General features: G+C 43.5%; 1 protein-coding gene across 2 annotated transcripts in view; it reads right to left on the reverse strand.

The window, feature by feature from the left end:
* Window positions 1-943: 943 nt before the first annotated feature.
* Window positions 944-22134, reverse strand: part of LOC117412335 (ATP-binding cassette sub-family B member 6) — a 101270-nt gene continuing 80079 nt past the window's right edge. Inside the window, exons 19-20 of one of the 2 annotated variants that reach the window (XM_034020630.3) lie at window positions 16210-16278; window positions 944-3445 (exon numbers count right to left, since the gene is read on the reverse strand). In XM_034020630.3, the coding sequence (XP_033876521.2) occupies window positions 3289-3445; window positions 16210-16278 (226 nt within the window). In that variant the 3' untranslated portion in view covers window positions 944-3288. The remainder of the gene's footprint in view (window positions 3446-16209; window positions 16279-22134) is intronic. The other variant, XR_009329688.1, reaches the window with a different exon arrangement.

The raw sequence follows: 22134 nt of genomic DNA on the forward strand, positions 1-22134 counted from the left end.
GGAGAAGTCTGGTCAGAAGTGACCTTCATGGAAGACTTGCGGCCAAAAAGCCATACCTCCAACGTGGAAACAAGGCCAAGCGACTCAACTATGCACGAAAACACAGGAACTGGGGAGCAGAAAAATGGCAGCAGGTGCTCTGGACTGAAGATTCAAAATTTGAAATATTTGGCTGTAGCAGAAGGCAGTTTGTTTGCCGAAGGGCTGGAGAGCGGTACACGAATGAGTGTCTGCAGGCAACAGTGAAGCAAGTTTGGGGCTGCATTTCTGCAAATGGAGTTGGGGATTTGGTCAGAATTAATGGTCTCCTCAATGCTGAGAAGTACAGGCAGATACTTATCCATCATGCAATACCATCAGGGAGGCATCTGATTGGCCCCAAATTTATTCTGCAGCATGACAACGACCCCAAACATACAGCGAAAGTCATTAAGAACTATCTTCAGCGTAAAGAAGAACAAGGAGTCCTGGAAGTGATAGTATGGCCCCCACAGAGCCCTGATCTCAACATCATCGAGTCTGTCTGGGATTACATGAAGAGAGAAAAGCAACTAAGGCTGCCTAAATCCACAGAAGAACTGTGGTTAGTTCTCCAAGATGTTTGGGCCAACCTACCTGCCGAGTTCCTTCAAAAACTGTGTGCAAGTGTACCTAGAAGAATTGATGCTGTTTTGAAGGCAAAGGGTGGTCACACCAAATATGGATTTGATTTAGATTTTTCTTCTGTTCACTCACTTTGCATTTTGTTAATTGATAAATATAAACTATTAACATGTCTATTTTTGAAAGCATTCTTACTTTAGAGCATTATTTCACACCTGCCTAAAACTTTTGCACAGTACTGTATATATATATATATATATATATATATATATATATATATATATATATATATATATATATATATATATATATATATAATAATAGAGGGGCTTCAGTGAGTTACAGGAAAATAATTTCATCTTGGGTTTCTGTGACGTCATAAATTACAAGACTGAAAGTCGAGTTTATAAACTGTCACAGAAACCTGAGATGGAATTGTTTTCCTGTAACTCACTGAAGAGGCCCATCTATTATTTTTTATAATACATGGATGTGATGCTAATATTAAAGAAGACGAGGTTCAGCAGCACACTGCTGTTTTTTTTTTTTTTTAATAAAGAGTTTTTTCAGTTCGTAGAGACGTTCTATGTTGTCATTCGTTTAGTTTCTCTGAGATACGAATGTACCAGCTCATTTTGTTGATAATTAATGAACATTTATGTACTGTGGATGTTGTCGAGTGATTGAAAACGAGATATTTTGTGTTTGAATTGAAAGTGATGGTCTCGAGGAGTCGAATGGGTCAAAGTTCAAGTATATTTTCCTCTAGAGGAATTATCACTTTTTGACGTCACTACTGTGGTATTATCACTTTTTTTTCCGAATGGCTCAGGATGCAAATATAACCTTCATCCATGTATATGTACATATATATGAAAATATTGGCCGCTCTGACCTTGAGCAGGTGAAAATCAACTTGCATCTTACACAGCACCCTGTACTTACTTTAATAATATATATATATAGTTAAATAAGAATAATGAAACAGTGTAGCTAAATTTAATGTGACATCATTCCCATCTGCTGCAAACTATCTTCACCAAATGTCAGATGGCTGTATCTATATCAAGGTCTACTATCTATTATCTTTAAGGAAAAGCTGCATCTACATGGGCACGATGTCTGATAGTGTTAAACATGACAGCCCTAATTATTAATGTTCAGCAAGAACAGTATCATAGTTTGATTGCTAGGCAGACCATCCTGGAGAACAGACTTTGCGGCAGATTTCCATTCTCAATGGGAATGAAAGCAATACTCATTGAGGAAAGATCATGCAACCCTCCAGAGCAATGGAAACGCCCTGCAGGCTCTTCTCAGTGCTGCCCCAGGCTGCCTGGACCCTGTCAGCAGCTTTTCTACTTTTTTGCCCATCCCCTGAAAATGCATCTATGAACAGCCCCCTAAGAAACTTCAGCAAAGAGGAATGGTAACAGGTTCTGACTCAAGGGTTCAGAATACCTAACAGGACCCCTTGCTGTTACACACAAACAATGCACCCAAAATACAGCCAGCATTTCCAGTGTCCCAAGACTGGAAGTAAAGAAAAACATGTATTACTTTCCTGTGTTGATTTGAAAAAACACAATCATAAAAAATAACATTTACCACCACCTGCAATTCAAGTGCATTACTGATACAGCTTTCTTCCACAAAGACTGCTTCCCATGATGTCCTGTTATTACCACTTGATGTCATATTGAAACATAATAAATCCAACACACCCACACTGTTAAAGTCCACAGCTAATATTAACCCCTGCTTGGAAATGACACACTTGGGATAGTATAGAGAATATATTACAGAAATGTGCGACTGGAACTGGTAGTGCCACAAAAAGGTTACAAAACAAACATCAGTGCTGGAGTTTTGATTCTGCTTGTTTTGGCCACAAGTTTGCCTTCCCCACATAGACAGTCAGGTACAGACATGGAGACGGAGGGAACACTCACATAGACAGTCAGGTACAGACATGGAGACGGAGGGAACACTCACATAGACAGTCAGGTACAGACATGGAGACGGAGGGAACACTCACATAGACAGTCAGGTACAGACATGGAGACGGAGGGAACACTCACACAGACAGTAAGGTACAGACATGGAAACACAGACAGTCAGGTACAGACATGGAAACACTCACACAGACAGTCAGGTACAGACATGGAAACACTCACACAGACAGTCAGGTACAGACACGGAAACACTCACACAGACAGTCAGGTACAGACACACTCACATCATATGTTCTCTATTCAACAATAAGCATCCCTTCATTTTGTCCCAGCTGTACAGTTTATGGCCCCCCAGAAGTATCAGTGAGTCAGTCAGAATGTAACCATGGCTATACAGCAAGCTGTCAGTTTAAAGTTGATTGCACCAGCAAAAACAACACTGATTTCCTTCCTCTTGTGATTGGAATTTCTTAAATTTGCTTCACTATTCCTGGTAGCTGAACACTTTCCATCGTGAACCTGCTCTGATTGGAACTACAACACTGGATAGACGGATAGTGCAGGAAGTGAGTAGGTACCAGAAAGACACATACCATTTTAAAGAGTTCTATTTGAAATACATTCAAAGAACCAGAAAATACACAGGTGAAAGGGGACCAGTGACGATGCTAAAATGCTGATTTCACTGTGCTTGTACAAAACAGTGTATTTGACTGGGACTCCCCTGTTCTCACTGGCTCCTGCGTGCAACAGAGCTGGAGGGCTGCAGCTTCTCTGTGCTCCTGTCCTTGGTCTCTGTGTCAGAGGCAGAGTCCGAGTCCTGACCCTGCTGCTGTTTCATCCACATGTTGGAGTACAGCCCTCCCTTCGCCAGGAGTCCATCGTGTCTGAAACAGAGGGACAAGGTGGAGAACTCAGTTAGAAAGAAAGCAGCAGAGATTGTGTTAGCAGTCACCCTAACAGTCTCCCCAAACTCTTCAGTCCCTGAAACTGCTGTGTGAGACGAAGGCAAGGAGGTGTATTTCAGTCCTGCTGTGTGAGACGAAGGCAAGGAGGCGTATTTCAGTCCTTGAAACTGCTGTGTGAGACGAAGGCAAGGAGGCGTATTTTAGTCCTTAAAACTGCTGTGTGAGACGAAGGCAAGGAGGCGTATTTCAGTCCTTGAAACTGCTGTGTGAGACGAAGGCAAGGGCGCGTATGCAAGGTGATTTGCTTCTAGAAATTTCTCCTGTAGTTTATTAGGGATTACTAGACTGTGATAAATATTGTCTTAAGACTTATTTGTTTAACTTAGCTTTACTTTTAAATAAAACAAATATTTGTAAAGTACTTTGTTGCAATGACACCCCAGTTCTCCCTTCACAGTAACTGGGATGTGTCAGTTCCACATCCTGGGCGTTTCTATGAGATCTGTTCATTGTGAAGCTCTTCTGAGATTCGGCATTGAGAGGTGAAGAAGGGGATGGCTCACGGGCGCCTCGTACATCAAAGGATTCAGTCCAGGGCCTTTGTCACTGCAGACAGCTCAAGCAAAATGTTTACTCTAGCTCTGTCAGCCAAGGTAAACAGAAAAGCCATTACGAACAGAAGGGCGTCCTTTTGAAAAAACGTGAGCGGTGCTGAGTGGGACCTTGATCTGGTAGTTAATGAAATGGGGGAGAGGCAGCTTTTATCCAGGAAACATTGTTCATTACTTAGACAACACATTCGTCCTGCACCATTGCAGATAATGCTTTGCACTCATACTGCTGAAACACGATCAGGTTTTTTTTAGTCTGCTCTACAGTCACTTGTACTCTCCCTTCTGTCAGTTAACCATTTCACACAGACTCCTCCGACTCCTTCCAGGGAAACATTACTTTTCATTTTTTTGAAGACTGCTTTGATTTCTGCCAGTAAATGAGGAATGTTGTCAAAATGTCCAGAAAGAGTCTAACTATTAACATCAATTAAAACTGGCTAAAAGGGCTTTCAACAAAACTTCCCCCAGTATTCATCAAGCGACTTTCGCTGAGCGTGTCTGAATGTGAGCTTGACACAGTCTTGCTGTGTTAATGCTGATACAAGTAAGCTATGCTTGCAGCCCAGTGTAATCAAGTGCAATCTGACTTGACACTGCTGAAATGTAAAAAGGAATGTGAAAATGTAAAAGGCTATGGAGGATATTTTGTGACACAATTAAAAGTAAATACATGAATAAATAAATAAACATATTGTAAAACGCAGACCTTGTTTTCTCTCGGTTTCTTTATTGTCTGAGTTGTAAAACGCAGACCTTGTTTTCTCTCGGTTTCTTTATTGTCTGCGTTGTAAAACGTAGACCTTGTTTTCTCTCGGTTTCTTTATTGTCTGCGTTGTAAAACGCAGACCTTGTTTTCTCTCGGTTTCTTTATTATTATTATTATTATTCCAGTTTCCAACAAAATTCCGCACACATCTCCTCCTAGAGCTTTGAACTGATCAACTCAAAACTTTGCACAACTACTGCACTCTATCTCACTTGAGTTGCTATTGCTTTTGGTGGCGATCAGACTGGTGGATTTGGGGGTAACAGGTCATGACCCCCCAAAATTAAATGGCTTATAACTCCTTTTAGGAGAAAGAAAGGGTCATAGTTACAATTGAACATGTATAGAAACCCATTGGTTCCCTAAAAATCAACACGGGATTCGTTGACCTTTGACCTTCCCAGAGCTAGATATGGACATTTATCTGTTTGAAGAATGACAGCGAAAAACTGGACAGCTCCTACTCCTACAGTTTTCATCCAATCAACTCGATTTCTTCGCTCAGCTCTTCCAATATGTTTGAGTTTAGTTGCTATTAATTTTTGTGGTGATCGGATTTGAAATGTGGGCGCAGTGCCCACAAAAATGCCACATTCCAACTTTCTCTGTCTGCCCTCTGGTGGCCAAATCTTGTAACAGCAGACGATGTTTCTCCAGAAATTTCCATTCTAGTTATTATTATTCCATGTTTCTGACAAAACTTCCGCACGCATCTCCTCCTAGAGCTTTGAAGTGATCAACTCAAAACTTTGCACAAGTATTGCACTCTATCTCATTTGAGTTGCTATTACTTTTGGTGGCGATCGGAGTGGTGGATTTGGGGGTAACAGGCCCCCCAAATATTAAACAGCTTATAACTCCTTATAGGGGCAAGATAGGGTCATAGTTACTATTGATCATGTATAGAAACCCATTGGTTTCCTAAAAGTCAACGCGGATTCCGTTGCCCTATGACCTTCCCAGAGCCAGATATGGACATTTTGCTATTTCAGAAATGACCGCTAAATAGTGGACAGCTTCTCCTCCTACAGTTTTCAACCAATCAACTCGATGTTTTCGCTCAGCTCTTCCAATATGTTTGATTTTAGTTTCTATTACATTTTGTAGTGATCGGATTTGAAATGTGGGCGCAGTGCCCAGAAAAATGCCACATTCCAACTTTCTCTGTCTGCCCTCTGGTGGCCAAATCTTATAACTGCAGATAAGACAGTAAATTGCTCCTTAAACACTGCAGATAGTCATGTTTACTATAGAAACTGTATAGAAAACCAAGTATGCCATATCCAAAAATGACCTTGATCTTGACTTTTGACCTGTCGCGTTTTACAACGCAGACGAAGTTTCTCCAGAAACTTCCATTCTAGTTTTATGTCTGCATGTATTTGTTTATTTCTGCTTTTATATATTTATTAATTTAGATTTATTTATTTATTTATTTATTTATTTATTTATTTATTTATAAATTTAGTCGTTGCCAATTATTATTTTTTTTATTATTTTCTCCCCAATTTGGAAATGGCCAATTATTTTTAGGCTCAGCTCACCGTTACCAAACCCTGCGCTGACTCGGGAGGGCGAAGACGAACACACACTGTCCTCCGAAGCGCGTGCCGTCAGCCGACCGCTTTTTTTCACACTGCAGATTCACCATGCAGCCACCCAAGAGCTACAGCGTCGGAGGACAACGCAGCTCTCAGGCAGCTTACAGGCAATCCCGCAGGCGCCCGGCCAGACTACAGGGGTCGCTGGTGCGCGGTTAGCCGAGGACACCCTGGCCAACCTAGCCCTCCCTCCCCCCGGGCATCGCTCGGCCCAGGGAGCTCCCGTCCTTGGTCGGCAAAGGAATAGCCTGGACTCTAACTCGTGACGTCCAGACTATAGAGCGAATCCTGCACTCCACGTGGAGCGCCTTTACTGGATGCGCCACTCGGGAGCCCCTAGATGTATTTATTAATGTATGTATTTTCACAATTTGACACAATATCCTCTTACGTTTCACCCTTATTCAATAACTAATTAATATGCTTCAATATGGGGGCTCCCAAGTGATGCATCCAGTAAAAGCACTCGCGTAGAGTGCAGGATGCGCCCTATAGTCTGGACATCGTCGGTTCAAGTCCAGGCTATTCCTTTGCCGACCGAGGACGCGAGCTCCCAGGGGGCGGCGCACAATTGGCCGAGCGCCACCCGGGGGAGGGAGGGCTAGGTCGGCCAGGGTGTTCTCGGCTCACCGCACACCAGCGACCCCTGTAGTCTGGCCGGGCGCCTGCTGGCTTGCCTGTAAGCTTCCCGAGAGCTGCATTGTCCTCCGACGCTGTACCTCTTGGGTGGCTGCATGGTGAATCTGCAGTGTGAAAAAAAGCGGTCGGCTGACGGCACATGCTTCGGAGGACAGCGTTTGCTCGTCTTTGCCTCTCCCGAGTCAGCGCAGGGGTGGTAGCGGTGAGCTGAGCTAAACAAAAATAATGGGACATTATTAAATTGAGGAGAAAACAATAAAAAAAAAGAAATTGTCGTCTACTAAATTTAATATATATATATATATATATATATATATATTATATATATATATATATATATATATATATATATATATATATATATATATATATATATATATATTATGTCTGTGCGGTTTGAACAAAGGTTCTGTTTAAAGTCGATTTTACAACCAGCTCAAAAGGGGGGTAAATCCTCATCGATATGCATGAAAATTGGTGTGTGTGGTCGGATTGACAGGCTCAACAAACCCTTTTAACGGGGTAGCATTTGGTGAAATACTTTTTGAGATACAGCGTGGCGATAAAAACAGCTGTTTAAAAAAAAAAAAAAAAAAAAAGAAAAATTAAGACGCTTTTATATACACCTGTATCTCAAACAGTACTGCTAATTAAGGAACCACACTTGGCATAGGCATAGTCCCGGGAGTGTAGATGTGCAACGGGGGTATTTATATTTTTGGGGGGGTCCCGGTTTTACCAAAATTGAACCAAAAAAGATAACGGTCTGACGTCACTTCTGTCTGACGTCAGTGCTTGGCAGCGTTGCTTTCAACCGTTCCATTTCACTGAATAGGGAGACATTGAATAGCCTATAGTTCAGCACACACGGGTCAGATCTGTGTTTCTGTCTGGATAAAACTGGTAATCAGTGATAATAATTAGTGTTTGTGCCTTCAGTACTGGGGAAACTAATAATAATTTGTTCATTTAGGAAATACGTTTTTCTCCTCCCCACTCACTTTATGATACAGTCGGGAGTTCATCGAAACTGTCCGTGTTCCATTCCACACACACACACACACAGCGTCAGCGGTCAGAGAAACGAACAAGTGAAACAGAGAATGCAGTGGCACTTTACAGTATTACGGGTTGTATTGTTGCTCACCAGCGAAAAAAAACAAAAAACATTCATAACTAAAGGGGGAAAGAGGTGCCGTGGCTCAGCCCTGGAGAGCCCTGGCACAAATTAAGCACTAGTTAAATAATAAAATGTAAGCCTCCGATAAAGGCGTCTACAAAATAATAAAGACTACAATGTATTTGTTATGACACCTCCTATTTTAAACTCCAATGCTTTTTTGTTTATTGAAGATCGTTGTTATTGGGTTTGTGATTATTTGTTTCTATCAAAGTTGTAATTTGCTTTGTTAAACTAATGATCTGACTGACAGCTTTACATGGCCCAGCTTGAACAAAACTCTTGTTCATCGAGGAACACATTGATTCACATAAAATAAATACATACTGCCTGCTGGATACGAAAAAAGAAAGAAGTCTGTCAATACTTGTAAACGCAATACTGTAAATGGTTATGATCTTGTATAGCGTAGGTTCTAAAAAAAAAAGTGAGAAGATAATGTTTTGCCAAATAGAATAAAATACAAATGCATACTATTATATGTATGCGTGTTATATATTCCATATTTAAGCACATACATTTAACACTTTCTGCTATTTGTTTACTGTATATCGCTGCCAAAGGACGTTTGAGATTTTTTAAATTAACAGCGCGCGCTGGTCCACGGAGTTGTTCTTCAACTGCTACAGAATGTTTGATACCTTCTTCACAACGCGAAGTAATTTACTGACAAGTGGGTAAAAGCTATTATTAATCATTTGTGTTGATTTAAGAAACCCCTGAAATAAGGATGTATCAGACAGCAGAAGAACATCCACGAGTAAAATAAAAAGTTATTGAACTTTTGTTAAGGAAATGGGTCAATAACAATATATTTTTTAGAAAGTATAAGACATGGCTGATGATGATAATCAATCAGCATGAATTGAGAACATAAATAAATTAATACTACTCGCAGCGAGTAGTCTAAAGCCGGTAAAAAAAAAAAAAAAAAACTAAAATAAAAACCCAAAACATTACAATACAGTATATTATTAATAGTGACAATACAACTGTAGTAATATTCGTATTGCAATTGTTTATGTGTAAAACTCGTCAAGACAGTACAGTAAAGTACAACTATACAAAATTCTATTTAATACATTTCGAGTAAACTTTTGGGCAATTCAATTTAGAAATGCATGTAACCTGTTATTGTTATTGTTTCATTTTTAATAAGACCTTAAATTGCGCACAACGCATCCTTCTGCCTAAAAACCTGCAGGATTCTTACATGATCTTTCTAGAGAGAGTGGACAGAGCCACACAACATGAAGAATAACTGCTCCCCGGCAGTATTGTTCAAATAATGTCACCAGCTCTTCAGCCTCAGGTACAGCCCTTGCTTTGCCCACCTTTCCAGCCTCAGATAGAGCCGTTGCTGTCCCCACCTCTCCAGCCTCACGTACAGCCATTGCTGCTTCCACCTCTTCAGCCTCCAAGGCAGCCATTGCTGTCCCCACCTCTCCAGCCTCAGGTACAGCCGTTGCTGTTGCCACATCTGCAGCCTCAGGTACAGATGTTACTGTCCTCACCTCTCCAGCCTCCAAGACAGTCGTTGCTGTCGCCACATCTCCAGCCTCAGGTACAGCCGTTGCTGTTGCCACATGTGCAGCCTCAGGTACAGATGTTACTGTCCCCACCTCTCCAGCCTCCAAGGCAGCCATTGCTGTCCCCACCTCTCCAGCCTCAGGTACAGAGCCGTTGCTTTCCCCACCTCTCCAGCCTCAGGTACAGCCATTGCTTTCCCCACCTCTCCAGCCTCGGTACAGCCATTGCTTCTTCAACGTCCTCAGCCTCAGGTACAGTCCTTGCTGTCCCCACCTCTGTAGCCTCCAGGGCAGCTGTTGCTGTCCCCACCTCTTCAGCCTCCAAGGCAGCCATTGCTGTCCCCACCTCTCCAGCCTCAGTTACAGTCCTTGCTATCCCCACCTCTCCATCCAGGTACAGTCCTTGCTGTCCCCACCTCTCCAGCCATCAGGACAGCCATTGCTGGGGACTCCAGGGACAGTCTTTGCTTTCCTCCCTCCTCTAGCCTCAGGGGCAGGGATTAACAACATTTGATTTTGCCTCAATAAACCTGGCTTTTAAAAAAATCTTTACATACTTCTTGTTGGTTGTTTGATTTTCCAAGATACCTTCTGCAAAACTGGAAATTCAATGGCAAAAACTTTGTTAAAGTAACGTTAAGGTTTGTTTGCAAATGTCCAAAAGGTTGCCACGCAACCTTAACTCTGTGCCCTTATGTGTATGTTTCCTGTCACACTTGACATCACATATGACATCATCAATAACATGGGCAATGACATCACTAAGCACATGACAAATTCTCCCCGAAGACTGGCCATACAGAAGTCATTGTGATTGGTAACATGTTCAGTAACTGCATTCCCACAATCACCAGTGTTCTAAATAAAACCAATTAACTCAGAATACAGTAGAGCTCATTAATTAGTTTCGACCTTCCACAAGCCATATTCCTCCAAACTCTAACACTGGAATCCACAACATTGGCTTTCTTGTATGAACTACACTGTTTCACATGGTAAAAGGAGTCACTGCATTTTCTACAGTATTATTATTCATTTTATTTTTGCACTGTTACCCATTCTTCTTTCAAACTTTACAGTTCAGTAAGAATTCTTGCTAACATAATCTTATGGCTGGAAGCCAATTATGACATTGAAATGTTTAGGTACAATTGCAGATTTCTGCAGTTCAATGAAGTACATAAAGCAGAAGTGGATTGTAATGTGTGGATTTTATGCTTCCAAGAAACATAAAACACTGCTTTGTGTACCTCAGTATACATGGAGCAGCAGTATAACATACAGTACTACAGAAGATTCCTTTTCTATTTCACTGGCGTCTTCTGAGTGAAATTTAATGGAGAGTGTTATCTTACATGTAGGGTTTCACATATTGCATGTCCCATCCATTTTCAGGTACTCCTTTCCAAACATCAAATACTCATCACTACATACCTCAACATGAATTACACATTTCTGAGTACATGGAAATCTGTTCTTGGTTAAAGCACATTTCGACAGGAAAGATAATGCAGTTACTGAACATGTTACCAATCACAATGACTTCCGTATGGCCAGTCTTCGGGGAGAATTTGTCATGTGCTTAGTGATGTCATTGCCCATGTCATTGATGATGTCATATGTGATGGGAAACATACACATAAGGGTGCAGAGTTAAGGTTGCGTGGCTACCTTAACTTGCAATTTCCTAACCTTTTGGACATTTGCAAACAAACATTAACGTTACTTTAACAAAGTTTTTGCCATTATATATATATATGCTTCAATATCAAGTTGCATTATACATATAAAAAGCAGCTTCAGTCTTTCTGTAGAAAAACAGAGAGAACTTGCATACATAACAGAAAAACAGAGAGAACTTGCATACATAACAGAAAAAGAAACGATAGAAAGGGTATACCCCTGAAAACATAAAAACAGAATGGCAATCCAAGTGGCACCGCTCTCAAAGATTCATGTAGATGGGGGAACACTTACTCCAAACTGCCTGTCATCTCTGAGACAGATTCTGCAAATCAACAGGGGCTGTGCAACAGTGGTAGCCTACAGCATATCAAATACTGTGCAACTCCCAGTAAAAAAATAGTAAAAGCATATGTTTTCACTACTGTACCATGTATTCAGAAGGACACTGTATGTATCAAATACAGTGCAGAAAACAAATGCATAATTACACACACACACATAAATGCAAAATGTCATGTTTACATCATTCTAAAATTGGAAATTGATTACGTGGGCTCTCCCAGCTCCCCCCACCTCTCAGCACCCTCTCTGTCCTGCCAGTAAGCCAGAGCTGTGTGACTGGAATGTGTGAAGCATGTATATTTTGCAGCCCTCAGGAAGGCAGACAAGGACATGCTAGATATCACAATAAAGGTAATCAATAAACATTGAATCATATACAAGGATCATGCATGTACGTTGCATGTAGGACATATTCAGTGTGTGCTGCCTGAGGAGTCTCCACAGGGTTGTTTGGTCACGAAGAACTTTGTGATTTTATAATCGGTCATATTAAGTGTGATTCCACTCCAACAATCAGCAGATGGCTCTGAGTGCTGTACACTATCTCGGAATGGGTCTGTGACAAGGATGACCGAGATTTGAGACTCAGAGACAGTTTTAAAGTTCAAAAATAAAGTTTTTAATATACAAAAATTCAAAATAAATCGGCACGAGGGCCAAACAAAAAGGTTTTTAAGGCACAAAATAAACACAAAATGAAACTTACAAAATAAGGTTTCCAGGCTGGGCGTTGCCTTCACTGGATTCAAAAATAGAAAACACAGCACACACAGAAAAACCACTTGCTTCCTCTTTCTAGAACTCTCTCCCCTAACTGGGCGGCTGAGGCCTACTTTTATGCCAGGTGGCTAAGTTCATAATTGAATAATTAATTGAATGATTGCTCCCACCTGAAGCAATCAATCTGGGCAGGGAGGAGAATTTAACTCCTTCCCTGCCAGTATTTCTAAGGGCAGAGCCCTGCTCTGCCACACACCTCCCTCCACGTACAAAGTACGGAGGCCGCAATCGGCCAAACTCCCCCTCCCCCCTTTGAACCCAAGCCCTCCCCCCAAGAGTCCCCTTATGTCCCTTGGGTGGGCTATTTCAACGGGCGGTGGTGGGCGGGGTTGATGCCGGATCCCCCAAGCTTCCTTCAATAGTGGGGGCCCCGGACCTTCAAAGCCCATGAACGCTGGTAGGGAACCTGGAACGTCTCCCTCTGGTGGCGGAGGCAGGAACAGCGTCCCGTCTCCCTCTGGTGGCGGAGGCAGGAACGGCGGCCCGACTCCTTCTGGTGGCGGAGGTGGGAATGGTGGCCCGACTCCCTCTGGTGGCGGAGGCGGGAACAACAGCTCTTCTCCCTCTGCTGGTGGAGGCGGAAACAACAGCTCGTCTCCCTCTGCTGGCGGAGGCGGGAACGGCGGCTCGTCTCCCTCTGCTGGCGGAGGCGGGAACGGCGGCTCGTCTCCCTCTGCTGGCGGAGGCGGGAACAACAGCTTGTCTCCCTCTGCTGGCGGAGGCGGGAACAGCAACTCGTCTCCCTCTGCTGGCGGAGGCGGGAACAGCAACTCGTCTCCCTCTGGTGGCGGAGGCAGGAACAGCGACGCTGGTCCTTCCGGTGGCGCTGGACCCTCTGGACCCCCTGGTGATGCGGGACCCCCTGGCCCCTCTGGCGAAGTTGGACCCTCTGGACCCCCTGGCGGCGCAGACAGGCAGGCAACCCCAGGCGATGTGGACAGGCAGGCAACCCCAGGCGATGCGGACAGGCAGGCAACCCCAGGCCATGCGGACAGGCAGGCAACCCCAGGCCATGCGGACAGGCAGGCAACCCCAGGCCATGCGGACAGGCAGGCAACCCCAGGCGATGGAGGGAGAGACAGCTCCGGCTGTTCCCCATCTGCTGGCGGTGGAGGGAGAGACAGCTCCGACTGTTCCCCCTCTGCTGGCGGTGGAGAGACAACTCCGGCTGTTCCCCCTCTGCTGGCGGTGGAGGTGGGAACAGCCTGTATTCTTCCCCTGCGGGTCCCTTCAGCCCTGGGCCTGTGCGCTTCCCCTTCTCGGGCCGTGGACGCACCGACTCCTCCCGCTCGGGCCGTGGACGCACCGACTCCTCCCGCTCGGGCCGTGGACGCACCGACTCCTCCCGCTCGGGCTTCTCCCCCTCGGGCTGTGGACGTTCGGGCTCCTCCCTCTCAGGCTGTGGACGTTCGGGCTCCTCCCTCTCGGGCTGTGGACGTTCGGGCTCCCCCTCTGGGCGACGGCAGCGGCTCCCCCTCTCTGGGCGACGGCAGCGGCTCCCCCTCTCTGGGCGACGGCAGCGGCTCCCCCTCTCTGGGCGACGGCAGCGGCTCCCCCTCTCTGGGCGACGGCAGCGGCTCCCCCTCTCTGGGTGACGGCAGCGGCCCCCATTCTGGCTCTCGGGACGGCGGCTCCTCCCCTTCTGGCTCTCGGGACGGCGGCTCCTCCCCTTCTGGCTCTCGGGACGATGGCTCCTCCCTCTCTGGCTCTCGGGACGACAGCTCACCCCTCTCTGGCTCTCGGGACGACAGCTCACCCCTCTCTGGCTCTCGGGACGACAGCTCACCCCTCTCTGGCTCTCGAGACGACAGCTCATCCCTCTCTGGCTCTCGGGAAGACAGCTCCACCTTCTTTGTTTGTATGACTGGGGCCTCTCCCATATCTACCGCCAGGTAGTTAACGACCATGAGGGCAAACTCTGCGAAGGACGCCAGGTGATGCTGTTCCTCCCACTTTTCCCACCTCCCCCCATCTCGACGCCACAGCGTGTTGATAACTATGGGGAGGTCGTGGGAGAGGTCCGCCTCAGGGTGCATCAACCAGTCCCATATTTCCTGGGATGGTGGAGAAGGTGGTGGCACTGGAGGTAGTGGGGTGGCCCCTGATGCCCGGGGTAAAAACTGCACCTCTTCCTGGGCCTTATTGTAGGGGCATCCTGCCCAGTTGTGGCCGTCCTCCTCACAACGGCCACACCAGTCTGTCGGTGGCACTCCTGGGCAGGACCTCCAGCGGTGGTCCACCTTCCCGCACCAGGAACACCAGGGGAAGAGGCTGGCCGGGTCCTCCAGTGGTGGCTGTTGTTGCAGCAGCTTACATTTCTTCGGCTGCTGCATCTCCTGCCTTTGCCGCTGTCTGCTCTTCTTCCCCATTTCTTTTTTTTTTTTCCAAAAAAAAAAAACAAAACTCCTCAAAATTCAAAAAACAAACAAAAAAAAATACTGCCCTGAGCCTCCAGGTAGCGTTGTCCCACTTCTGAGCACCAAATGTGACAAGGATGACCGAGATTTGAGACTCAGAGACAGTTTTAAAGTTCAAAAATAAAGTTTTTAATATACAAAAATTAAAAATAAATCGGCACGAGGGCCAAACAAAAAGGTTTTTAAGGCACAAAATAAACACAAAACGAAACTTACAAAATAAGGTTTCCAGGCTGGGCGTTGCCTTCACTGGATTCAAAAACAGAAAACACAGCACACACAGAAAAACCACTTGCTTCCTCTTTCTAGAACTCTCTCCCCTAACTGGGCAGCTGAGGCCTCCTTTTATGCCAGGTGGCTAAGTCCATAATTGAATAATTAATTGACTTATTGCTCCCACCTGAAGCAATCAATCTGGGCAGGGAGGAGAATTTAACTCCTTCCCTGCCAGTATTTCTAAGGGCAGAGCACTGCTCTGCCACAGGGTCACAATCATTAAGGGTTGTCAATTCGTTCAGCACAATGCACAGGTATATGGAGTTCTTGTTGATCCCATGCCACAGCACAGAAACTGAAAAAGGCAGGTTCAAAAATAGTATTAACTTGTCAGTGGTCTTACTGTACATAACCCGTTACCATAGTGATCCTATTGTGAAATGTGATTTTTTCACTACATAAAGATCAGCATTCTAGCTCTTGCTGCATAGAATACATGTAAGAAAAGTACAAATGATGTGTTATTTTCTTTGATCACATTTAATGAAATATCTCTGAAGTGGTTGCAGTTTTGATATATTTTCTTGATGTGGCATGCCCACTCACTGAGCTTTCAGGCATTTCATGTAATCAATTAAATCCCTGAGATTCCAGCCTGCCCATACTCCTGCGTGGTTCAACTCAAGCTACACCACTTTGGTTTAAACACAGCCTACAGATGGCACATACTGTACAGGGAACTCACAGATACAAAGCTGCCCTGTTTGAGTTTCACACACCACCTTGGATCTTGAATTGGGTAGCTGCAGTAATGCAGTTTAGAAGAGATGTGAAGTTGAAAGCACTGCTCTCTGGGTCCCAGTGGGATCCAAGAGTGAATTCAAATCAAAGTGAAGTCATTCAGCAGTGGCGATGGCTCCTTTTCACAGCTTGAATTAGCCGCATGTTTGAGACATAAAGACAACAGTCTTACCTTCCACGCTCTGCGATCTGTCCATCTTGAAGGACTAGGATCTGGTCAGCATTAATGATGGTCGACAATCTGAAAGAAAAGGAATGTATCCATTACTGTGATGCTTTATTATATTGTATCACAGAACACATCACTGTGGCTTCCTGGAGACAAAATAGATTGGAGCATAGCTAATCAATGTTACTGATACAAGGAAAAAAGGTACGTATATATGGTTACAATTAAGCATCATGATTCCAAATCGGTAAATCCTCAAAAGAGAATTAGACAGTTTGTGTCATTGCATGACTAGCCAAGCCATTGCCTCCAGGATTCAGTCACTTGGTGCAAATGGGAGGCAGGTAACTGGGGTGCAGCAGTGAACAGACACTGGGTATTTCAAATTGGTTAACGTTGATATAACTGTAGAAAGAGATTATCAATCTAAATGTTGTTGCTGCGTGAGCCGCTTGTCGTGTTGAAAGGGGTCGTTGCACCAGGAAGGAATGGGTGATGAGGTGGAAGCACAGGGAGCGGTCATGAACATCTTACAAGGAAACGAAACGTTAGGTCATGTGTGTAACCCTAGTTCCCTGAAAGAGAAGACAACCACCAACCAATACTTTTGGGATATGCCTGCCACAGGTCAGGTATTTACTGAGCATTTTATGTCAGAGCTGAACTCACTTCATCTTTTGCTTCTCACATCAGGTAAGTGAAGGTAGGTATAACTAACCTGTCCAGTTGATGTGATTGAGTCTGTTAAAAGAGCTCTCACTTTAGTTTCTAGAGTTCCCCTGCAGTTTTATTGCCTGCAATTATTGCTGGAAGTCGGCTTTCCACTTCCTCGGAATTAGAAACTTCTGAAGACGGAGTAAACGCACCACATTTCATTTCTTATTTCATTCTTCAACAGCCTACATCGCTTGCGATTGTAGTCTGCTTTTCTAACCTTACAGCACTTGCTGTTTTGTGTTTTTTTCTCTGCTTGCTGTTTTATGTTTTTCCCGGTGTGTCGGCTAACAAATCTGATTTCCCCACTACTTAGCGCAGTGACTTTTCTACCCCCACGGCTCCTTGTTGTGTGTGTGTGTGTGTGTGTATTTTTTCTTGTACTGCCTTCTCAGTTCAGTTTTACAGTTCAGCCGCCTGGCGTGGTGACTTTTTCTCTTTAATTGTACTACTCTGTGTGTACCTGTGTGTTTCTTATTACTGCTGAAACTGAAAAAAAAGTTCAGTTTTCCAAAGTACTGTAGACGGTGCTCCACACCGTGTAAGCGACACTCTGCCCGGTCATGCGATGACCAAAGCACTCTTGGCCACCCTGCCTGTAGACGGTGCTCCCCTCCGCTGTAAGCTACACTCTGCACCGGTTGGGTGACTGCGCTTGGTCACCAGTCCTGCTTTCAGATTACTGAGAATGCAACTCTGTGCTATTCATATCACAGACCACGTACAGTGTGGCACAGCACAATGTGAGCTTTCTCACAGACCAGGTACAGTGTGGCACAGCACAATGTGAGCTTTCTCACAGACCACGTACAGCGTGGCACAGCACAATGTGCTTTCTCACAAGGCTCCACCTACACAAACCAATACTGATGGAAAGCCCCAGAGGCTGCTAACACTGCTGAACTGTGGAATGGTACTGTGATGGGAAAACATCCATTATGATGTCACCCCAACCCCCCTGAGTGTGCTACTGCCTTATAAGAAAATAAGAACATAAGAAAGTTTACAAACGAAAGGAGGCCATTCAGCCCATCTTGCTCGTTTGGTCGTTAGTAGCTTATTGATCCCAGAATCTCATCAAGCAGCTTCTTGAATGATCCCAGGGTGTCAGCTTCAACAACATTACTGGGGAGTTGGTTCCAGACCCTCACAATTAAGAACATAAGAAAGTTTACAAACGAGAGGAGGCCATTCAGCCCATCTTGCTCGTTTGGTTGTTAGTAGCTTATTGATCCCAGAATCTCATCAAGCAGCTTCTTGAAGGATCCCAGGGTGTCAGCTTCAACAACATTACTGGGGAGTTGGTTCCAGACCCTCACAATTCTCTGTGTAAAAAAGTGCCTCCTATTTTCTGTTCTGAATGCCCCCTTATCTAATCTCCATTTGTGACACCTGGTCCTTGTTTCTTTTTTCAGGTCAAAAAAATCCCCTGGGTCGACATTGTCTATACCTTTTAGGAATTTGAATTTTTGAATCAGATCGCCGCGTAGTCTTCTTTGTTCAAGACTGAATAGATTCAATTCTTTTAGCCTGTCTGCATACAACATGCCTTTTAAACCCGGGATAATTCTGGTTGCTCTTCTTTGCACTCTTTCTAGAGCAGCAATATGCTTTTTGTAATGAGGTGACCAGAACTGAACACAATATTCTAGGTGAGGTCTTACTAATGCATTGTAAAGTTTTAACATTACTTCCCTTGATTTAAATTCAACACTTCTCACAATATATCCAAGCATCTTGTTGGCCTTTTTTATAGCTTCCCCACATTGTCTAGATGAAGACATTTCTGAGTCAACATAAACTCCTAGGTCTTTTTCATAGATTCCTTCTTCAATTTCAGTATCTCAGTGATATCTGATATTTATAATGCACATTTTTATTGCCTGCATGCAATACTTTACTCTTTTCTCTATTAAATGTCATTTGCCATGTGTCTGCCCAGTTCTGAATGCTGTCTAGATCATTTTGAATGACCTTTGCTGCTGCAAAAGTGTTTGCCACTCCTCCTATTTTTGTGTCATCTGCAAATTTAACAAGTTTGCTTACTATACCAGAATCTAAATCATTAATGTAGATTAGGAATAGCAGAGGACCTAATACTGATCCCTGTGGTACACCACTGGTTACCTCGTTCCATTTTGAAGTTTCTCCTCTAATCAGTACTTTTTGTTTTCTACTTTTATGCAGGACTTTGTCAAAAGCTTTCTGGAAATCAAAATAAACCATGTCGTATGCTTTGCAATTATCCATTGTCGATGTTGCATCCTCAAAAAAATCAAGCAGGTTAGTTAGATATGATCTCCCTTTCCTAAAACCATGCTGACTGTCTCCCAGGATATTGTTCTGATATAGGTAATTTTCCATTTTGGATCTTATTATAGTTTCCATAAGTTTCCATATAATAGAAGTCAGGCTTGTTGGTCTGTAGTTACCTGGTTCGGTTTTGTCTCCCTTTTTGTGGATCGGTGTTACGTTTGCCATTTTCCAGTCTGTCGGTACAACCCCTGTGTCAAGAGACTGTTGCATGATCTTGGTTAGCGGTTTGTAAATAACTTCTCTCATTTCTTTGAGTACTATTGGGAGGATATCATCCGGCCCAGGGGATTTGTTTATTTTAAGAGCTCCTAGTCCCTTTAACACTTCTGCTATTATGCTAAACTTATTTAAAACTGGATTGAAACAGGTCGACATGTGGGGCATGTTGTCCGTGTCCTCCTTGTAAAAAACAGTCAAAAGTAATCATTTAATATATTTGCTATTTTTAATTTCGTCTATGATTTTGCCATTTGTGTCTCTTAGACATTTAACCTCCTCTTTGAATATACTCTTGCTGTTATAATATTGGAAAAACATTTTGGAATTGGTTTTAGCCCCCTTAGCAATATTGATTTCTATCTCTCTCTTGGCTTTTCTAACTTCCTTTTTGACTTGTGTTTGCAGTTCCAAGTACTCTTTCTGTGTACTTTGTTTTTGGTCCTTTTTAAACGCTTTATAAAGTGCCTTTTTTCGCTGAATATTTTTTTTAATTGATCTATTAAACCATTTTGGCCATTTTGTTTTAGATTTAGATTTGTCTACTTTCAGGATGTAATTGTTTTGCGCCTCTAGTACTACATTTTTAAAATGTTTTCTCTATTTTACTCCAATATACTTCTGTTAGTCTCTGTTTCATACCTTCATAGTTTGCTTTTCTAAAATTTTAAACCTTAACTTTAGTCATTACTTTTGGGGTTTTAAAAATCACTTCGAATGAGACCATGTTGTGGTCTGAGTTTGCCAATTGCTCTCTGACCTCTGTTTTAGTTATTCTGTCTTTGTTATTTGAAAAGACTAAATCAAGGCATGCCTCCTCTCTAGTCGGTGCCTTGACAAATTGCGTTAGGAAGCAGTCATTTGTCATTTCCACCATTTCAATTTCGTCTGTCGTGCTCCCCACCGGGTTTTCCCATTTTATATGGGGGAAGTTGAAATCCCCCATTAGTATGGCTTCTCCTTTACTACAGGCATTTCTAATGTCATTGTATAACAGATTATTTTGCTCGGCGTCTGAATCTGGCGGTCTATAGCATGCTCCTATTATTATGCCCTTTCAATTTTTGTCCATTATTCTGACCCATATTGATTCGGTGTTGTTTTCTTTGTCCAGATTTAACACCTGGGCTTCAAGACTATTTCTTATGTATAGCGCTACCCCTTCGCCTCTTGTGTCCTGCTTGTTTTTCCTATACAGTGTGTACCCACTAATATTATTATTATTATTTATTTCTTAGCAGACGCCCTTGTCCAGGGCGACTTAAAGTCGTAAACAAAAATACATTTCAAGAATCACAGTACAAGTAATAATACAATTAAGAGCAAGATAAATACAATGACTTTAGTTCTAGCAAGTACAAGTATGACAAAATACGATTCAGTAAAGGAGCAGATAACAGTGTCAGTGATAGTTACATCAGGATATAATTAAATACAAAATACTACAGATTAAATAACACTTGTCAGATTACAGTACTCTAAAGTACAGGATTAAATAAAATAGGGGGCAGATAAGAGCAAGTAAAGCGCATCTAAGGAAGAGTGTCCATAGGGAAAAAAAGAGGAGTTCTACAGGTGCTGTCTGAAGAGGTGAGTCTTGAGGAGGCGCCGGAAGGTGGTCAGGGACTGGGCATTATATTCGTCTCCATCACTCTCAGACAACCAAGTTTCTGTAACACCTATCACATCATAGTTACTTGTTAGTGCAGTAGCTTCAAGTTCTAACATTTTGTTTCTGAGACTTCTAGCATTAAGACATTTAATGGCGGTCTTACCTGAGTTGTTGCCCTTGTTTTGATGTGGTCTCCCTTCTGTTTTTTTGTTTTCTCCCCCCTTCCTTTCTAGTTTAAATGCTTCTGGACCTCCTCAAGGATCCTTTGTCCGAGTAGATTGTCATTGAATAGATAGTCCTTGTTGTAGAATGTGCTCCAGTGTTCAAGAAAGATGAAGCCTTCCTGTGTGCACCACAATTTCAGCCATGCATTTTGATTTTGTATTTCCAGCTGTCCATATGGTCCTTTGCAAGGTGCTGCCAGTATCCCAGAAAATACCACAGTTTTGGTCTTGTCTTTTAATTTCCTTCCTAGCTCTCTGAATTTGTTTTGCAGGGATCTTGGTCTGTCTCTTCCAATGTTGTTTGTACCGATGTGGACGACGACTACCAGGTCGTCTCCTGTTCGTTCTAGGAGCCTGTCCACATTCTCAGTGATGTGCTTGACAGAGGCTCCTGGAAGGCAGCACACTGTTGTAGTAAGGGGGTCCAAACTGCGAACTGAAGTTGCTGTGTTTCTCAATATGGAGTCCCCAACAATCATGACCTCCCTTTTTTTTGCTGCCTGGCCGACACTGTTTATAGGGTCCTAGATGTTGTTCCTTTCATTCTCTTGATGTTGGTTTTGGTCATCTAAATTTTGAAGTGGCTCAAATTTGTTGGATGTTTGGATTTCTGGTAGTTGTGTTTGATGAAGTTTCTTTTTTCCCCTGCTTCTGCCTATCTGAATCCAGCTGTTTCGACTCTCTTCCATCTCCCTGGTGGCTTTCAGTCTGCTAGGGGTGCAGACTTCCATGAATTGTGGGTGTGTCAGCTCCTCAAGCTCCTGTTGCTGTCTCATTTCCTCCATCTCCATTTCTAACAGACTTACTCATTGAAGCAAGTCCTGGATCGTGCTGCACTTTACACAC

This window comes from Acipenser ruthenus, chromosome 10 (genome assembly GCF_902713425.1).
Source record: "Acipenser ruthenus chromosome 10, fAciRut3.2 maternal haplotype, whole genome shotgun sequence".
Taxonomy (NCBI): domain Eukaryota; kingdom Metazoa; phylum Chordata; class Actinopteri; order Acipenseriformes; family Acipenseridae; genus Acipenser; species Acipenser ruthenus.